The sequence below is a fragment of the Macaca thibetana genome, chromosome 7 (assembly GCF_024542745.1).
Source record: "Macaca thibetana thibetana isolate TM-01 chromosome 7, ASM2454274v1, whole genome shotgun sequence".
Taxonomy (NCBI): Eukaryota; Metazoa; Chordata; class Mammalia; order Primates; family Cercopithecidae; genus Macaca; species Macaca thibetana.
Genome location: NC_065584.1, coordinates 152,398,278 through 152,416,921, shown reverse-complemented (window position 1 = coordinate 152,416,921; position 18,644 = coordinate 152,398,278). Strand labels below are relative to the sequence as shown.

The 18,644-nt window shown below is 54.0% G+C and overlaps 2 protein-coding genes across 4 annotated transcripts in view; both read right to left on the bottom strand.

Moving 5' to 3' along the window:
• The window catches only part of PIAS1 (protein inhibitor of activated STAT 1), a 465,384-nt gene that overhangs the window by 385,518 nt on the left and 61,222 nt on the right, over positions 1-18,644 (bottom strand). The window lies entirely within an intron of this gene.
• Positions 16,423-18,644, bottom strand: part of MAP2K5 (mitogen-activated protein kinase kinase 5) — a 261,654-nt gene continuing 259,432 nt past the window's right edge. For all 3 annotated transcript variants that reach the window (XM_050796342.1, XM_050796344.1, XM_050796343.1), the window contains one exon: positions 16,423-16,892. In XM_050796342.1, coding sequence (XP_050652299.1) covers positions 16,788-16,892 — 105 coding nt within the window. In that variant the 3' untranslated portion in view covers positions 16,423-16,787. The remainder of the gene's footprint in view (positions 16,893-18,644) is intronic.

The window sequence follows — 18,644 nt, the reverse complement described above, 5'->3', positions numbered from 1 at the left end:
AACACTCGTCGGCTCCCGGAGCTTGAGGGACGAGCTTGGGGAGGGCAGCGAAGCGAGAGACTGGCAATGGTGGGAGCGAGGCGGTGGTGTCGTTAGGTATAATCATAAAAACAACAGCCACAGGAGCCCAAATCAGAACTAAACGAAAAAAAAAGCTGCAGGGGCAGAGCACCGGGGCGACAGGCTATCGGACGTGGGTACTCACAGTGCGGCGGCGGCTGGAGCCGGGCGAGCGGTGCGCGGAGGTGCGCGGCGGGAGGAGCGGCAGGCGGGAGTCCGGGATCCACCGGGCTCTCCGGGTGACGGCGCGGCCCCTCCCCGCGCGCGCGCACAGCCGCGCTCCCTGGTTCTCCGCGCTCCCACCCGCGGCCCCTCCCGCTCTCAGCGGGCGCGGGGCGCCGGGGCCCCGGGCTCGGAGATGCGAACCCTGAGCTGTTGACCCCGAGGCCGGGGACTGGCCGGAATTAGAGGCCGAAGCCTGGAGCGCATGGCGCGGCGGCGGGGACAGCGCGGTCACAGCCCGAGTGGCGGGGCAGGCGCGCCTGACAGCTGCGAGCCGAGGCGCCACACCCACCGCCCGCGCAGTCGCTAGCGACCTCCCCGGGTCCGCCCGCCCGCGGGCCACGCGCGGCGCCCGCCGCCTCCCCGCAGCCCCAGGGCCTGCACTCCCCAGGTAAGCGACCGCACACCTGCGTCCAGCGCCCTGCACCTGAGTCCCGCTCTAGCTGAAGAGGCCAAGAAGGAGGAAAGGCCCCTGGGCCAAAAAGTTTGTCCCCAAGAATGAAGTGGAGAAGGCCCAGTGCTCCTGGCCAACGAGCCAGTTTTGGTCTGGGCCAGGACCGGGTGATGGGGCTAAGGGGGACTCAAGAGGAATGGGCGCAGGGAGGAGTACTTCACTTTCGGGCTGCAGGCAAGGGCCTAGGTGGCGGAGCCTACAGTGGCCCTGGGGAACCAGTAAGGTCACCAGAGTCCGGGACAGGGACCTGGGTGCCAGGCAGCGAGGATGGCAGCCGGGAAGGAGCAGATCTGCCTCCCCCATGCTCCTGACTTCGGTGGGAGGTATCAGGAGAGCTCTAACCTGAGGAGGGGCGTTCTCCTGTTTCCGTCCCTGGGCAGGCGACTTGGGAACTAGGTTTGGGGAGCCCTTGGCCTTGAATGCCTCCCCTCGCCGTCACCAGCAGGCTCAGGGCAGGAGCCAAGTTATCACTGGGAGTGATCTGAGGTCAGCTACTCTCTCAGCGCTGCTAACCCAGTTTCCCCATGGGGTAGGTCCAGTCCCCTGATGCTACGGACGCCCCTGGGTACCTCCTCTCTCTGCTCAAAGCTCCGTTTCTCTCCACCCCTCTCCTGTCTCTCTCAATCGGTCTGTCCGTCTTCACCATTCTTTCCCCTAATGCCCCATTGGGTCCCCTTCTCTTCCTCTCTCAATCTGTCTCTACTTCTTCGTTTGAGTTACCAGTCGCACCCCGCCCCTCTTTGCCCGCACCCGGGCGCCCCGTCGGCCGCTTCCACCACCCCCTCCCTGCCCCCCTGGCATTAAGTGTCCTTAATGGACACGTTAATTAAACTGTAATTAATCATACTGTCCGGCCTAAGTTTGAACAATTACCCTAATCAAACAGAAGTTAATAATGGCAGGGATGGCCTGGGGCTCGGCAGGCCGCCTGGGCAGGGGGCGCAGCGGCCACGGCGACTACCGGCAGTGGCAGTAGCGACAAACGCAGCCTGTCCTTGGAACCCGGGAGGCGCCATAAATCTTTCGCGGGTAGCGGCGCGGGGTCGCCCTCGCCCCCCTCGCCTCGTTTTTCCCTTGGGCTACCGGGTATGGGCCCCCTTCTCTCCTGCGTCCCAACTCCTCTGGGGCGTGTCTCTCCTTTTCCTCCACTTCTCCCCTCTCTTCTTTTCCCTCCTGGCTCTCAGAGACCCTGGGAAGGGGCTCTGGAAGCGCGAACCGATCGCTGAGGCCTGGAGCAGGGACTGAGGAGGGGGCAGGCCCAGCCCACGGACTCCTTTGCCTTCTTCCCGGCTACGCTGGCTGACGTAGGGTGCCGTTCTCCTAGGCCCCGAAAACCTCTCCCAAATTTGTGGGCTCTGTCTCCTCTGAGGATCTCTTTTAGATCGGGTTCTTGCCCTCTTCCCCCTCCTCAGTTCCAGTCTTTCTGTCTCTCATCTCCCTGCCTTTCCCTTTTCTCCCAGAGCAGTCCTGGAACCTGCTCAGCCCCTTTCTTTCTGCCTCTGGCCCCTCCATTCGGGCGTCTTTCCCAGGCTGTGCCTCTGTCCCGCTCCAACTCCCCGCTGTCTTTCCTCCCACACCTTCCCTAGGGAGAACATAGGAACCTATTTTCCGTCCCAGTCCGTGAGCTGCCCCCAAGTCCCCGCCAGCTCATTCTCCCTCCCTCGGCCCAGGCTCCCCCACCCCATAATTACAATCCCGTTCGGTAATTATTCTTAGCCTCCTAATGATTTTTTAAAAGGCATCTCAGAATTCGGCGTGGTCGCGACAAGGATCCTGGAGCCAGGACGCCCCCAGGGTGTTGGGGGGTGGGAGTGAACAGAGGATAGGCTGGGTCCCCCTGAGCAGGGCCTGCCTGTCCTGCCTCTGTTGTACAGCGAGGGCCAAAGACGCCTCCGTTTCCAACAGCCCGGCCGCGGGGGCCCCCGGGACCTCTTAGACAAAGGGTACCGCCCCGCACCAGGGGGCGTGCAGCGTCGACTCTGCGTCCCCGTTCAGCACCAAGCTACGGACAGCTCCCCGCGCTCTGGCCAATGCCAGGAGACCCACCCAGCTCCTGTCCCTGATCTAAGTTGGAGAAGGACTGAAGGCTCGTGGACAGAGGCTGGGGAAGCCCCGCTGTTCAGGGCTGGGCACCGGGGAGCAGGTCGTGGGGGTAGGAGCTGGGGCTTTACGATGGGCCGGCGTCCGGCGGGTTAATATCACCGCGGACCGCACTTTACTGATTGAAGAGCCGGTTCTTACAGGGGCCCTGGGAATAGATAGGAACCACTTATTCCCATTTTACAGGAGGAAACTGAGGATCCGGCAGTAGAAGCCAACCCCTGACCTTCTCCTCAACCAAGGCCCTCAGCCCATAAGGAACGCAGGCTGATCTCTAGACTCAAAAAGTGGTGCCTGGCATGCTGCAGAAAGGGCCTAGCTTGAAGGAGGGACGGTAAGGAGGGCGCAGCGCTGCGTTTCAGTATCGCCCTCACTACACGATGCAGAGGAGGAAGGCCTGGCACAGCCAGGGCACTTGCTCAGGTTCAGGCAGGCAGTGAGTGGCAGAGCTGGGACCGCAACCCAGGCTCCGACGGGATGGGCGGGACCCCTCTTCCTCAGTGGGCTCTGGGTCCTGCGGCCTCGTCCAGAGCCCGCAGTCGTCGCTGCCCTTGGCCATCCTGACCCCCATTATTGAAGATTCTCTCTCTTTTATCCGCTGCCGGGTGGCACCAGGGGTCGAAGAGCCGGACTCTGGATGCGAGCTGTGCCTTGCGCACTTCTCCTCCCACTGGCGGGGTCCGCGCTGCCTCCGTGTCCCGGGTGTGGCGTCCATTTGGGCTCCGGCTTGGGCTGGGGCTGGGCGGACGCGCTTCCTCCGCAAGCACATATCTTTTACTAGTTGAATTAACGGCAGTTTTCGTCAGTTAATTAGGTTTAATTTACATAATTAGTACAGTATAAAGAGGATTGGGGATAATCACGGGGTACGTAGCGCTTACTGTGTAAACACGTATTCTGAATTAAAAATCAGATGTAATTAAGGCGCGCAGGCCCTGTTTAGGCAGGGTTTTAATTGTAATGAATTTCTAATTAACACTCAATGATTGCCAAATGCAAAGGGCTGTAAAATTTTCTTGTAGTTTTGCTAATTTATTGTTTACTTAATATCTGGATATTAATCCGACGGCCACATAGGGCAGAGCCCGGCGCGGCGGCTGCCCTTGCCCAAGCAAGTGAAAGAGGTTGGGCGGGGCCTGCCGGGCACCAACCCGAGAGCAAATGTGAGGAGAAGGCGGGGGCCTCGGAGCCCGTGAGAAGGTGCTCAGAGCTCCGGGCCCACCTCACTCCGGTTGCGGACCAGAGACTGAGGCTGGAGAGGGCCCAGACTTGGCGGGAGGCCGCACCCTCTGGATTTCCGCTGCCTGGACCAGGCTCTTTGGGATCATAGGTGAGACCAGCGCTCCTCACGGCAGGATACTCCCTGTTCTTGGGAACATCGAAAGGAGGGAGAACAACCGCAGTCCTGGTGGGCCCAGACCCGATTCCTCTGCTGACTCCAGGAAGGGCCCTGGACTTTGCCTGGGCCTGCATATCTGCATCTGTAGGATGGGCACATGGACCCCCACTTTGCAGGAGTGAAGGAGAGTGAAGGATTGATCCAGAGTCCAGGGGCTCATGAACACCTCTCTTCTAGAGCCCTGCAAGTGGGTGGAGCTTGGTGGCCCTACTTAGGTGTAGGACGCTTAAGCTTCTGGGGAGAGGGAGAGCCAGGAGGCCTCGGGAATGGTTTGAAGGTCTTGGGGCCCGGCTCTGCCCTCCTGAGGCTCTCTCACCTGGGTATGCAAGTTAGGCTGGCAGAGACTAAGGAGGGAACCCTGGACCAGCCTTCTTTGCCCGAACAAGACAGAGAAGCCTCCCAGGCCTGAGCACAGGTGTTAGAAAAAGAAGAGCTGGGGCAACATAGATCCCATCTCTACAAAAAAAAAAAAAAAAAAAAAAAAAAAAAAAAAAAATTATATATATATATGTGTATATATATACACACACACATACACACGCACATACATATATATACATATATACATATATGTATACATAGAGAGGGAGAGAGGAAGAGAGGGAGAGAGAGAGAGAGAGAGAGAGAGAGAGAGAGAGAGAGAGAGAGAGGGCTGGGGCATGGTGGTGCTCAGCTGTGGCCCCAGCTACTTGGGAGACTGAGGCAGGAGGATCACTTGAGCCCAGGAGAGGGAGGCTGCAGTGAGCTATGATTGCACCACTGCACTCCAGCCTGGGCAACAGAAGGAGACTCTGTCTGTTAAACAAAACAAAACAAAACAAAACAAAACAAAACAAAACAAAACATCTCTTAAAGGAAAAGAGGGTGGCTGAGCAGCTCCAGCTGGCCCCAGGTTTTCCCATGAGTATTCTCTCCCGAATCTCTAGCTTGGGTCCCTGCCTGCATCCTGGCTGGTCCCAGAGGTGAGAGGCTCACCTCCTATCAGCTCCAGCTTAGCCACAGCCTCTTTCCAAGGTCTTTTCAGCATGGGGGAGACTGTGTGGACACTTAGAAGTTTCCAATGAACCCGTGAAAACACATTGAGAAAACTCAGTGTCACTGGAGGCTTCCACCCCACAGAGCAGGCTGCCTTACCTTCTCCCTCCCTGCGTCCACCTCTCCTGAGCCTCCTCTAAGTCTGCCTTCGTGCCGGCCTTCATCCCCCTCTGTCCATGGCTGTTTTATTTTCATCATTGGATTGTTCATGGGTTAATATTTTCTGGTCACTTTTTTTGTGTTTCTCTCTCTCCCACTGGAATGTTGTGTTTGCAGTTGCATACCCAGGACCTGGCACTTAGTAGGTACTCGGCATGTTTGGTGGACGAAATGAGCATTTGAGAATGAGGGTTGTGAGCTCCAGCCCACGTCCCACTTGACTTGCTGGCCACAGTTATTGATCCTGTTGGGGTCTAGTGGCCAATGTGGTTCTTCAAGAGAAGGTTTTCTGCTCCCTAGTGATGTTTAGGAGGTCTTGGGATTCCCACCCTCCACACAGACTCAAAGCTATCCAGACAGATACCTCCAAAACACTTGTTCTTGGGAGGTGGGGAGCTGCTGACAGGCTTGCCAAGCTTTCCCTGGTTGCAAGAGGCTTCCCCAGGGATTCTTCCATCAGCATCATGGATAAAGGGCTGGAAAGAAAACAGGCTCTGGAGCCAGCAAGACTTGCTCTGTTTGAGTCTCTAAACCCGCAACTGTAACGTACTCATGTGGGCTTCACAGGGATGTCATTTTTTTTTTTTTGAAATGGAATCTTGCTCACTCTGTCACCCAGGCTGGAGTGCAGTGGAATGATCCTGGCTCACTGCAACCTCTGTCTCCCGTGTTCAAGGAATTTTCCTGTCTCAGCCTTCCAAGTATCTGGGATTACAGGCGCCCTCCACCACACTCAGCTGATTTTTGTATTTTTAGTAGAGACAGAGTTTCATCATGTTGGCCAGGCTGGTCTTGAACTCCTGGCTTCAAACAATCCACCCAACTTGACCTCTCAAAGTGCTGGGATTACAGGCATGAGCCACAGCACGTGGCCTGATGTCACAATGATGAACTAAGGTGCTGGGAATATGGAACACAGCCAGGGATGGGACTAGAGTAATATACCTTGGGTGAAAAATTTAAGAAGTCACTCAGTCTCGGGGGTCCTGAAATCCTCCCTCTAGTCCCAGTCATGCACAAATCACATGGCAGAGTAGGCGCTCAGCACATGTGAGCTCCTCCTTCCCTGATAGCCTCCAATCACTTCAAGATGGCTGCCTAAACATTGGTGGAGTCGGGTCTGCATGCTGGGACAGATTGAGGCATCTCTGAGCCCAGGTTCTGGGATGTGGGAAATTCACAGGATGCCACATCAGTCAGAGGAAGGACTTGAGTTCCAGGCATGTCATACAGTTCCTCACAGTCTCCCGGACTCCAATGACCCCAAGGGAACCTGAGTTGAGATATCATGCACATACCATATACTCCATCCACTTAAAGTCTACAACTCAATGATTTTCTTTTGTAATTCACAGAGTTGTGCAACCATCACCCCATCAATGCTTGAATATTTCCAGCACCCCAAAGAGAAACTCTTTACTTATTAGTTATCATCCCTCATGTCCCTACTCCCCGCCAAGCCCTAGGCAGCTACCAGTCTACTTTCTGTTCTACAGATTTGCTTCTTCTGGACATTTCCTATAAATGGGATAATATAATATTGGTCTTTTGTGACTGGCTTCTTTCACTTGGCGTAATGTTTTCTTTTTTCTTTTTTTTTTTTTTTTAGACGGAGTCTCGCTCTGTCACCCAGGCTGGAGTGCGGTGGCCGGATCTCAGCTCACTGCAAGCTCCGCCTCCCGGGTTCACGCCATTCTCCTGCCTCAGCCTCCCGAGTAGCTGGGACTACCGGCGCCCGCCACCTCGCCCGGCTAGTTTTTTTTTTGTATTTTTTAGTAGAGACGGGGTTTCACTGTGTTAGCCAGGATGGTCTCGATCTCCTGACCTCGTGATCCGCCCGTCTCGGCCTCCCAAAGTGCTGGGATTACAGGCGTGAGCCACCGCGCCCGGCCCGGCGTAATGTTTTCAAGGTTCACCCATGTTGTAGCATGTATCAGCACTTCATTCCTTTTTATTGCCAAATACTATTCCATCATATGGATATACCACATTGTTTATCCATTCATCCATCAATAGATATTTGGGTTGTTCCCCCTTTTTGGCGAGTATGAATAATGCTGCTATAAGCATTCATGCACACATTTTTGTGTGATTGCATATTTTATTTTATCTTGGGTATATATCGAAGTGTGGAATTGGTGGGTGATACCATGACTCTATAGTTAACCTTGTAAAGAAATGCCAGATTACTTTTCCAAAGAATGGCACCATTTTACATTCACATCAGCAATGGATGAAGGTTCTGATCTTTCTACATCCTCAAAAACACTTGTAATTATTTGTCTTTTTTATTATGGCCTTCCTGCTGGGTATGAAATAATACATTATTGTGGTTTTGATTTGCATTTCCCTGATAAAATGATGTTAAACATCTTTTATGTGCTTATTAGTCATTTGCTGAGAAATGTCTATTTATATAATTTCCCTATTTTTTCAACTGGGTTATTTGTACTTTTATTATTGAGTTGTAAGAGTTATTTATATATTCTAGATATAAGTCCCTTATCAAATGCATGATTTGAAAGTAAATTCTCCCATTCTATGAGTTTTCTTTTTACTCATAGTATTTTCTTAATGGTGTCCTTTGAAGCACACACATTTTTAATTTTTGTGGCATCCAATTTATTGTGTTTTTTGTTTGTTTGTTTGTTTTTGGCTGCTTGTGCTTTGGCCTCATATCTAAGAAGGCTGTGCTGTGAGATTTACTTCTATATTTTCCTCTAAGAACTTTTATAGCTTCAGCTCTTTACTTTTAGTCTATGATTAACCCATCTATTTGGAGTTAACATTTGTGTATGATGTGAGATAGGGATCCAAATTCATTCTTTTGCATGTGGATATCCAGTTGCCTCAGCACTATGTGTTGAAAGATTATTCTCTCTCCTTTAAATTGCCTTGACCCCTTGCTGGCTTTTCTGGTCTGGAGAAATGAGTATCCTCCCTCCCCCAGGAGAGACGGTACCAGCTTTGCTGGGATTTTTAGTGAACAAGCAGGAAGCCCCCACTGGGGCAGGGAGACTCCCCAGGACTTCTCTGAAACCTCAGCAAGGCCCAGCATAGGTGCTAGAGACACCATGAATTCATCAAACACTTACTCAGTACCTCCTGTGTGTCAGGAGCTGAGGATACAGTGGGGGATTAAGGCAAGCTAGTCCCTCCTCTCTAGAGTTTACACTCCAGCAGGGAGATGGACAAGAAAGATTACTGTAATTCCAAGTGGTGACAATTGCTGTGAAAAGGAAGTAAAGCAGGGTAAGGGGTTAGAGAGGGACAGGATTAGGGCTGGTGGTGGCAGTGTTTTAGGAGGAGAGTTGCTTTTCTATTTCCATTGACACCAGCTAAGGAAGTTGGGTCCCCACTGTGCACCAGACACTGTGCTGCCCTCTTGGCATCTCTCATCTCATTTTGTTTTCCTAAGAATCTTATGATGCCAGCATACCCATTTCACAGCTGAGGAAGCTGAGGTTCAGAGAGGTGAAGTGATTTGCCCAAAGCCACACAGCCAGGAAGTAGTAGCTATAAGACTCAAACCCAGACCTGTCTGAAGTGAAAGCTGTTTCTTCAGCAACAGCTGCCTCCCTGTAAGGTGCAGGCTGTGTTCTCCTGGGACTCTCACTCCAGTAAGGGGGACAGAACACCTCCTCGCAGTCACTCCACCAAGGCTGGCGTGCAGCAGCGGCACATGCCCCATGCATCTCTTGCATCGAAATGCAGAGGGTGAAGTGAATCACCATTGGGTGGGGGAGGAGGAAGGGGAAAAGCCTCAACAATATTTGCTGGAGAATGATGGTCCCTGAGCGTCACCGTGAGCTGCCACTGCATCACAGAGGAAGGAGGCCCCATTTCTCCTGGGGAAGGAATATTTCAGAAGTGGGGAGTCACCAGGACTTCAGTGGTTGTATGCGGGTCTGTGTGCATGTGGGGCAGTGGTGCCTGGTGGGAGGAAGGGGACAGAAACCAGCCCTTTAGAAGTGTTTTGTGCTTATCATGGCCTGTAGCAGGGATGATTTAATAATGACATCAACAATATCCACTACTGTAATTACCCACTCTGCCATTGAGGAAACTGAGGTTCAGAGAGGTTAGGCATCTTGCCTAGGGTCACACAGTGAGTCAATGGAGGACCCAAGACTTGAACCCAGGTCTGTGTGACTCCAAGCCCATGCCCTTCATAGCTACATTTTTTTTTTTTTTTTTTTTTTTTTTTTGAGACTGAGTTCTGTTCTTATTGCCCAGGCTGGAGTGCAATGGCATGATCTTGGCTCACTGCAACCTCTGCCTCCTGGGTTCAAGTGATTATCCTGCCTCAGCCTCCCAAGCAGCTGGGATTACAGGCATGAGCCACCACGCCTGGCTAATTTTGTATTTTTAGTAGAGATGGGGTTTCTCCATGTTGGTCAGCCTGGTCTCAAACTCCCGACCTCAGGTGATCCACCTGCCTTGGCCTCCCAAAGTGCTGAGATTACAAGCATGAGCCACCGCGCCCGGCCTTCATAGCTACATTCGTCTGCCTCCCCCACAGGATTGCCAAAAAAGACCCAGGAGGCCATGGGGTAGAAAAGAAGGGTTCGATTTGGGTATCAGGAGACTTGCATTGAATCCCGCTTCCCCCACTGCCTTGCTGGGACTCTGACCAAGAGATTTAACATTTTCTAAAACAAATTATTATTATTACAAAATAATATATGTTTATTGAGTTACATTTGAAAAATGCAGAGTAATAGAAAATGAAAGAGCAGCCACAATCCCATCAGATGCTTTTATAAATGTCTTCTTCCCAGCTGGGTGCAATGGCTCATGCCTGTAATTCCAGCACTTTGAGAGGCTGAAGTGAGAGGATTGCTTGAGGCCAGGGGTTCAAGACCAGGCTGGACAACATAGTGAGCCCTCATCTCTATATAAACTTTAAAAACAAGCTGTGCATGGTGGTCCATGCCTGTAGTCCCAGCTACTTGGGAGGCTGAAGGGAGAGGATCACTTGAGCTCGCGAGGCTGAGGCTGCAGTGAGCCGAGATTGTGCCACTGCACTCCAGCATGGGTGACAGAGTGAGGCCCCATCTCAAATAAATAAGTAAGTAAATAACTTGTTCCCAGATGGCTGGAGGCAGGGAGGGGCAGATCACTGGTTTCCCGAAGCCCCTCCCACCCTGTCTTCCCCTTCATTTATTTAACCATTGTTTCTTGAGCATCTCCTGAATGCCAGGCCCTGAGCCAGCTCCTGTCTTCCTGGGGCTCTCACTGAGGTGAGGCAGAGAGATGATGTAAGAAAACACAGAAGGACAATATAGAGAGGTCAGGCAGTGACAGAGGAGCTCCAGGGTGACGGTAGCCTGTGGGCTGGGATCCTATACCCACAGGTGGGCCAGGTCAGGTTGGGTATTGGAAAAGACCTCCCCATAGGAACTGCATTTCAGCTGAATCTTGGAGGATGAACAGAAATTAGGCAGGAGGCAGAGGATGGGAGGAAGGTGTCCCAGGCTGAGGGAATAGCCTATGCCATGACTCAGAGGCAGAGAGGGCTCTGGACATTCAGGGAGCAGAGCATCATCCCCTATGACGGGAACATAGAGTGGAAGACAGAGAGGTGGGGACGACCCTGCTGCCTGCTGCCCTTGCAGGGACACTGGGAGACCAATGAGACCAGTGTGAAGGCAGTTTGCCACGTGCAACTCATATTACAAGACAAATAGGATTTCTTTTCTATCTCAAAACTTTATTCTCATGCTTCTGCCCTCATTATTGCTCCCAGTGTGTGCCCTGTTGCTCTCCCTACAACCCCTCTTCCCCAGAGCAGGAAGAAAAGATAAAAAGAGCAAATTCCTAGGAAGGCCCAGCACAGTTTGACTGGATGCTTTTAACTAAGTCTGCAGGCAGGAGAGACTCCTTATCCCTTGCAAGTTAATGCAAACTGTTAGGGAGATAAATAAATGACAGAGCTGCCGATGGACTGTTGGGCTCAAAGGAGGGACATTTGTCTCACTTTAGAAGAAGGACCTGGAGGGCTCAGCCCCATCGACTCGTTCATTGTGCTGTTATCTGCCAGAGAGGTGGTGACACCACAGCAATTAAGACAAACTTGAGTCTGTAAGTTCGTGCCTGCAATCTCGTGGCTTCAAAACAAGACAAATGATACCGCCAAGGGAGGAAACAAAGTCTTTTTCAGACTCTGTCCAAAGTCACAGCGAATATTTGTGGTCGTTCAGCAGAAAATTTGTCATTATGAGGTCTGGGCTCTGCTGCCTCCCCTGCCCCACATAATAATCCACTCCTGTGGCTCGTGCCAGCCCAGGCTGTCTCAGGGGCTCCACCCACTGCCAGCCACAGCCCGCCCTGCCTACCTACTAGTTGAAGAGCATGTCTGCTGGGTTGGGGATGTGATTTCTGCCAAGGCGGAAAGGAGTGATGATGACAAAGCCGGCAAGCGCCACGGCAGCCGTGCTCTGCCATGGAGGCCACTGACCTCGTCCCACATCCTATATGAGCAGCCAGCACCCACCAAGGACCAGACTTAGGGCAGACGTCCTGAGCTGTTTACTGCTTCCCCTGGCCTGGTTCCCCCCGCAGACCTCTTTGCTCCTCCCCATTCCTGACCCCACATCGCCACACCTATTGCCTTTGCCATAGCACCTTGGAGCTGATGCCAGCCTCAGCCTCCTGCTTTGTGCCTCTCACCTGTGCTTGGATTTAACTGCTTCCTCTGGCCTCATGAAGTGAAAACACCCGATCCCCCAAAGTAGAAGCTGGGACCCGGTCGAGATGCAGTCCTGGGGGTCCACCTGGCCCCAGGAATGGAGTTGGGCTGCTGAGAACCATCGGTGCAGCTCCCCTCTCCTCGCCCTCCTGTCCACCTACTGGGCACTACCTCCCTCCCTCACCCTGGGACTTGGGGCCGTCTTTCCCTCCCTCCATCCTCCCTCTATGACCCTCTTTCTCAAGGACATTTCTGTGACTGAGAACAGGCTCCCATTCCGTTTTTCCTTTTTTTTTTTTTTTTTTTGAGACAGGGTCTTACTCTGTCGCCCATGCTGCATTGCAGTGGCATGATCACAGCTCACTGCAACCTCCCCCTCCCAGGCTCAGGTGGGCCTCCCACCCCAGCCTCCTGAGTAGCTGGGACTACAGGCATGTGCCACCATGCCTGGCTAATTTTTGTAGAGACAGGGTTTCGTCATGTTGCCCAGGCTGGTCTCAAACTCCTGAGCTCAAATGATCTGCCTGCCCCGGCCTCCCAAAGTGCTGGGATTATAGGCAAGCGCCACCGCGCCCGGCCAGGCTCCCATTCTAATAGGGGCCAGACTTAGCTAAAGGTTGAAGCTCCAAGGGGAAGTCTGGGCAGCAGTCAGGGGGACAGAAGACATCTTCGATGTGGCATTGTGGCCCTCTCTGGGCTCCATCCCATGTGGAAGCAGCTGTCCAGTCCCTTCTGAACCACCTTGTGCGATGGGGGCCCGGGGACTGCCAGCCTGCAGACCCAGCATCATCCCGAGGCTTCACCTGGAGGTTCCACCCTGGCCTGAGTGTGCAGACACCTGGAAGTATATGCCTCCCCAAAGATGTGGGTCTGTTCAGGCAGGGCACCCACAGCTTCCCTCAGTGAGGCCGTACCATCCAGTTCACTTCACACTGGCCTGACCACCCCCTTCACTGGGCTGGGTCTTGGGTAGGGGCTCTGGGTCACACTGCTTTGGACCACAAGGCCCCCACCACATCTGGAGAAGAGGGTTCCACCTCTCCTCCCTCTGCCCCAATGGACATCTTGGAACATCTCCAAGGCCCTGGGATTCTGTATCCTGCATTCCCCCTCATGGGAAAACCAAAGACAGAAGCAGGGACAATGGGCTGAGTGTGAGGGGGCCTCTTGGCCTTCAAGCCAGGGCCCTAGAAGCAGAGGAGGCACCTCCCTGTCATTGTCAGCTGGGGCCCTGCGAGGATCCTCCTGTCCCGGAAACACTTCCTTCTAGGCTCCCCTGAAGGTCTGAGAGGCCTGGGGCTGCCTCTAGTGAGGGTCTGGTCTTTCAGAGGCTCCAGTTAGAAAGTGAGTGGGCGATATTGAGGATTGGAGCAAGAGATTCAAGCAGGACAGTGACAGGCCCCAAGGGTCTCAAGTCTGAGGGTCCCATCCCTGCACCCTACCTTCCCTCCCTCCTACCCTCCCACACCACAGGCACCCTCCCTGTGCAGGCCCTGGGCCAGGTTCTGGGATAGAGGTGAGTCAGCCTCAACCCTGCCCTCAAGGGGCTTACAGTCTATATTCAGAGAAGGAAATAAAGAAGCTGCCAGCTGGGCGCGGTAGCTCACGAGTGTAATCCAAGCACTTTGGGAGGCTGAGGAGGGCGGATCACTTGAGGTCAGGCATTTGAGACCAGCCTGACCAACACGGTGAAACCCCGTCTCTACTAAAAATACATAAATTAGCTGGGTGTGGTGGTGCATGTCTGTAATCCCAGCTACTCGGGAGGCTGAGGGGGGAGAATCGCTTGAACCTGGGAGGCGGAGGTTGTGGTGAGCTGAGAGTGTATCATTGCACTCCAGCCTGGAAAACAAGAGCAAAACTCCATCTCAAAAAAAAAAAAAAAAAAAAAGGCAGCAAAGAGGTGCCGTTTGAGACGGGCCTGAAAGGAAGAATAGGAATTAGCCACATGGATGGGGTGAGGGCGGGCTGGGGTGGCTTTCCAGCAGGGGAAGGGCTCGTGCTGCCTAGGCCAGTCTCCAGCACTGCAGTGTTCTAGGTCTTAGCCCTCCCGCGACCTCTGAGGGCAGGGGCAACTTCGTCTCTGGCCCCCAAGGGTGACTGGAGGAATCACTTCAACAGGCCAAAGAGGGACCTGCCTCCGGCCAGAGGAGTCTTAGCAGGAGAACCCCTCAGGGGTCACTCAGCTGCCCATCTTCTGGGCTTCAAGCCAGAGGGGAATTTATAGTTGGGGGCTGCCCCAAAGCAGGGGCCCCTGACAGGTGGTCATGAGTGAGAGGGCTCCAGGGTCTCCACAAACCCTAAAGTTGTGAACAAAATTCTGTGCGTGCATGTATGTGGGTAATGCAATTTGGGGGCAAGAATGTTCACAGGATGAACCCAAATGGTGAGAACTCTGCTCTGGGACATCAGGGCTGTAGGAGCTCCAGGACACAGTGAGATCAACCCCTGCACTGACAGATGAGGAAACAGACTTAGACAGGAGACGTGCTTTGTTCAAGATCATCCTGAAAGTTGGCCTCCAGGCCAAAGCATGGGTCTGGAGCAGTGTTTCTCAGTGCTGTGGCGCTCCGCACCTGTATCCCTGGGGCGCTCTGCACCTGTACCTTCCCAAAGGTACCAACATTATCTCGGCAAACCACGGTTTGGGAGCCTCTGTGTTACAGGACAGGGCATGTGTGTGTGTGTTCATGTGTGCACGTATGTGTGCTGTGTGTGTGGAGTTGACTATCAGAGCCGTGGCTAAGAGTGGGGCTCTGGATCCCGACAGTGCTTTGCTACTTGTTGGGTGACCTTGGGTAGGTCACCTGGTCTCTCTGTTTCAGTTTCTTCATCTGTAAAATAGGCAGAATAATTGTATCACTACCTCCCTCCTGGGATCATGGTGGGGATTAAACGAGTTGATACAGTAAGCCCTAAGCACACTGCCCAGCAAGGTACCTGCTCACTTTTCCTACTGCCCTTGACTTGGGATTTGGGGCTGACAGGCTTGCTGGATGGATCTTCTCAAAATGAGGATGCGCGTTAGTCTGGGTGGCGGCTGATTCACATTCCAGGGTAGTCAGCCCCGTGTGGGAGCCACTGAGCTTTCTCCATTCTCTGAGGGCCTCTTCCTGAAAGTCCATCATGCACGCTGCCTGCAGTTCTCCCTGCCCTGAGTACTGGGCCAGGGTCTTCCCGCCAGGGGCCCCATCCAATTCTGTGACCTTCCTAACCCCAGGGAAATGGCAGGTGCTCAGAGAAAGCTGGGGGCCTGTGCCTTGAAAAGCGTTGCTAAGAAGATGATGAGCCGACTCTGCCCTGGGAAGCATGTGATGCCTCACATAGGGTGCCCTTCCATGGGGCACTGGACTGCGCATGGACTGGAAGTCACAGCTCCACCATTTTGGCCATTTGACCCACACACATTTATTGTGCACAGCCAAGGCCCTGTTCTTTGTACTGGGGATACAGTGTGAAAAAGACCAGAATCTCTGCCCTTGTGGAGACCGCATTCTAATGGAGGGCAGGGGAAGGAGACAGAAGAGAAAATAAGTAAAATTAGTGATGTGTCACACAGTTCTGAATGCAGTAGAGGAAAATGGTGCAAGTGAGGGGCACATGCTGGCCCAGGGCAGGTGTAGGAGGGTTGCGATTTTAGAGTGGTTAGGTAGGTTTCACTGAGATGCCATTTGAGCCGAGACCTGAAGGGTGTAGAGGTGAGCCATGTGGATGCACGGGGGAAGTGTGCTCCAGGCACCAAATGCAAAGGCCTACATTAGTTGGCATAATACTAGCTGCTAGTAACATATAAAACCCCTATCAAAATAATTGACTCCCAGGTCGCTATTTTTATTTATTTTTGAGACAGGGTCTCACTGTCACCCAGTCTGGAGTGCAGTGGTGCCATCACAGCTCATTTAGCCTTGATCTTCTGAGCTCAAGGGATCCTCCCACCTCAGCCTCTCAAGTAGCTGGGGCCACAGGCATGCACCACCACACCCTGCTAATTTTTTAAGTTTTGGTAGAGACAGGGTCTCACTATGTTGGCTCAGGCTGGTCTTGAACTCCTGGGCTGAAGCAGTCCTCCTGCCTCGACCTCCCAATGTGCTGGGGTTACAGGCGACAGCCTTTGTGCCTGGCCCCAAACTCACCCTTTGTAATAGCAGCAATCCCACCCATGAGATGGAAGCCCAGCTGGCAGCGGCTCCCTAGCAATGCGGCACCCTATGGAGGGAGTGTCAACCTTCCATGGCTAGATGTCTCTGCTATGACCCTGGGGGGTGACAGACCCACTGGACAACACAACTCTTATGGCAGAGGTTGTCACAAAGCAGTAATACTTTTATTCCCATCAGTGATGCTGATGGGCCTGACCCTTTACAGAGAAAAACGTTAGGAAAACAGAAGTGGGCAGGGACCCTAGGAGCCTCCATTCTCGATGCCCCACCCTTTACTTCCCTTGCCAGCGTCAGCGCCTTCAGACCAGAAGATATGGGGATGGCCTGGTGGGGCGGGCCACACGTGGGGCTCCCCAGGCAAGGCCACCTGCTGGCAGGGGTGAAGGCGAAGGCAGGGAAGCCAGGGCCCAGCAAAGCTCTTCTGGCGCAGGCAGCGTACGGAGAGGGGGGACAGGTGGGTTGTTCTCCTTGGTGACTGGTCGGGGCTTTCAGCGCCCTGCGGCGGCCTCACGGGGGCCCCTGCTGGCTCCGCCTCTCCTCCAGCGCCCGGCACACCCACATGGACACCACAGCGGCGTTTCCATCATTGAACTGCACGATGAACGGGTGGCCCTGCAGGAAAGAGAGGAGGCTGTGACAGGCAGTCCTCGGACTCCAGTGCTCATTGCACTTTCCAGGGCCCTCAGCCTGGATCTGATCTTTCCCCAGTAACCCTGTGAGGTAACGAGGGAGGCTATCAGCTCCATTTCATGGCCTAGATAACTGAGGCCCAGGGACGGGCAGTGACATACTAGTCAGTACCAACCGTCTGGAGTGCTGGCTGGCACATCTCAGACTCTGCCACCTCTTCCTGAGGCTTGCACTAGCCTGGAAGGTGCTTAACAGGGAGGGCCTATCTTCACTGCACACTCTGCCTGGCCCTTCCTCTGCCCAGCATCACTCGCATGGCCTGTCGGCCAAGGCCTGGCACTGTTGCCAGCTTTCCGGTTCAGTTGCTGCCCAGAGACCAAAGAATCATCTCGTCAGAGATGTCAATCCCTTTTAGCTTTCTCCTTTGTCTACAGCTCTCCTATAAAGAACTCACTACCTGTAATTGGAGGGAAGGCAAACATGTCAGGGGAAGGGGGGATGGGGAGGAATGTGCTGGGCTGTGCACAGGATCACTGGGTTCCTGGTGAGAAGTTCCAGTGGGGGCTGGACTCTGGAGGGGCCGGCCCTGTTGCCCTGTGGCCTGCCTCTGGTTCTAACCCTCTTATCACACAGGCAGGCCAGGTTCTATTTAGCCAGTTCTCTTCTCTGCTGTCCTGAAGCACAAAGATTTACATCCACAATCTTAGGGCCTCCTGGGAATTCCCAGGGAAGGTCAGAAAAAAGCAGGGACAACCCCAGGGTCGCCAGGGCACAAGTCAGAGGTGAAAGGAAAAGTGAAAAGCCTTCTCTTTCCTCCTCTTCACCAAGCGGCTTCTTGCCTAGGAACTTACAACTGGTGGCTTCCTCTCCCACCCAAAACTGTGCAGCTTGCATGGTGAGACTCGGGGAGCCATAGTGAGGAGAGAGAATTGGGAAGATGAGGGCACCCTGTGTCTCCCCCTAGCTCTTCTCCCTCCCCGTCTAGCGGCCGCTTCCTCGATCCCTCCAGCTCTTCTCCCTCCAGCTTTCTCAGCCCCTCTTGGGCCTGTCCTCCGCCTGCACAGGGTGGGCTGGGCTTTCAGGGCTGCTTTCCCAACACACCCCAGCCTTGACTGCAGCCCTGGAGAGGCTGCTTAAAGAGCCACACAGCCTTGCCATGAGCTCATCACAAAGCCAGGAGGGATGTGGACCCTGGCTGTCCCAACCTCAGTGTCTGCAGGGGCTGTCAAGGACCAGGTCTCAGTAGAGCAGGGGATGGCATGGCCCCTCTGGACCACAGGTCAGACCTGTGGGGGACAGGAGAAGAATGCCCAGGCCGCCTCACCCTAGGCTGATGCAGTGCCTGCCCCCAACCTTCCCAATCGAGGTTGGGAAACCTGCCCTGGGGACACCCTGTGTGAGTCTAGCTCAGAGGCACACAGAGCAGTCAGAGCTGTGAGGAGGAGGAAACTTGGCTTCGAAGGTGCCAAAGCACCCAACCCCAGGCAGGGACCTGCTGAGGCTGGGGTGGAGCTAGGCCTGGAGCCCAGCTGGGCACTTCCCATAATCTGCTCATAGCACTCTTGGAGGCTCCTGACACATCTGCGGGACCCCTAAGGGCGCAGGGGCCATGGAGGCCAGGCTGGGTGTGGCCCTGTGGGTGGCAGAGGCTTGGCCTGGGGCCTGAGGCAGGAGAGGCCCAGGAAGGACTGGATTTTGGCTTCCATATGTTCTCCTCCCCATATATATGCCCAC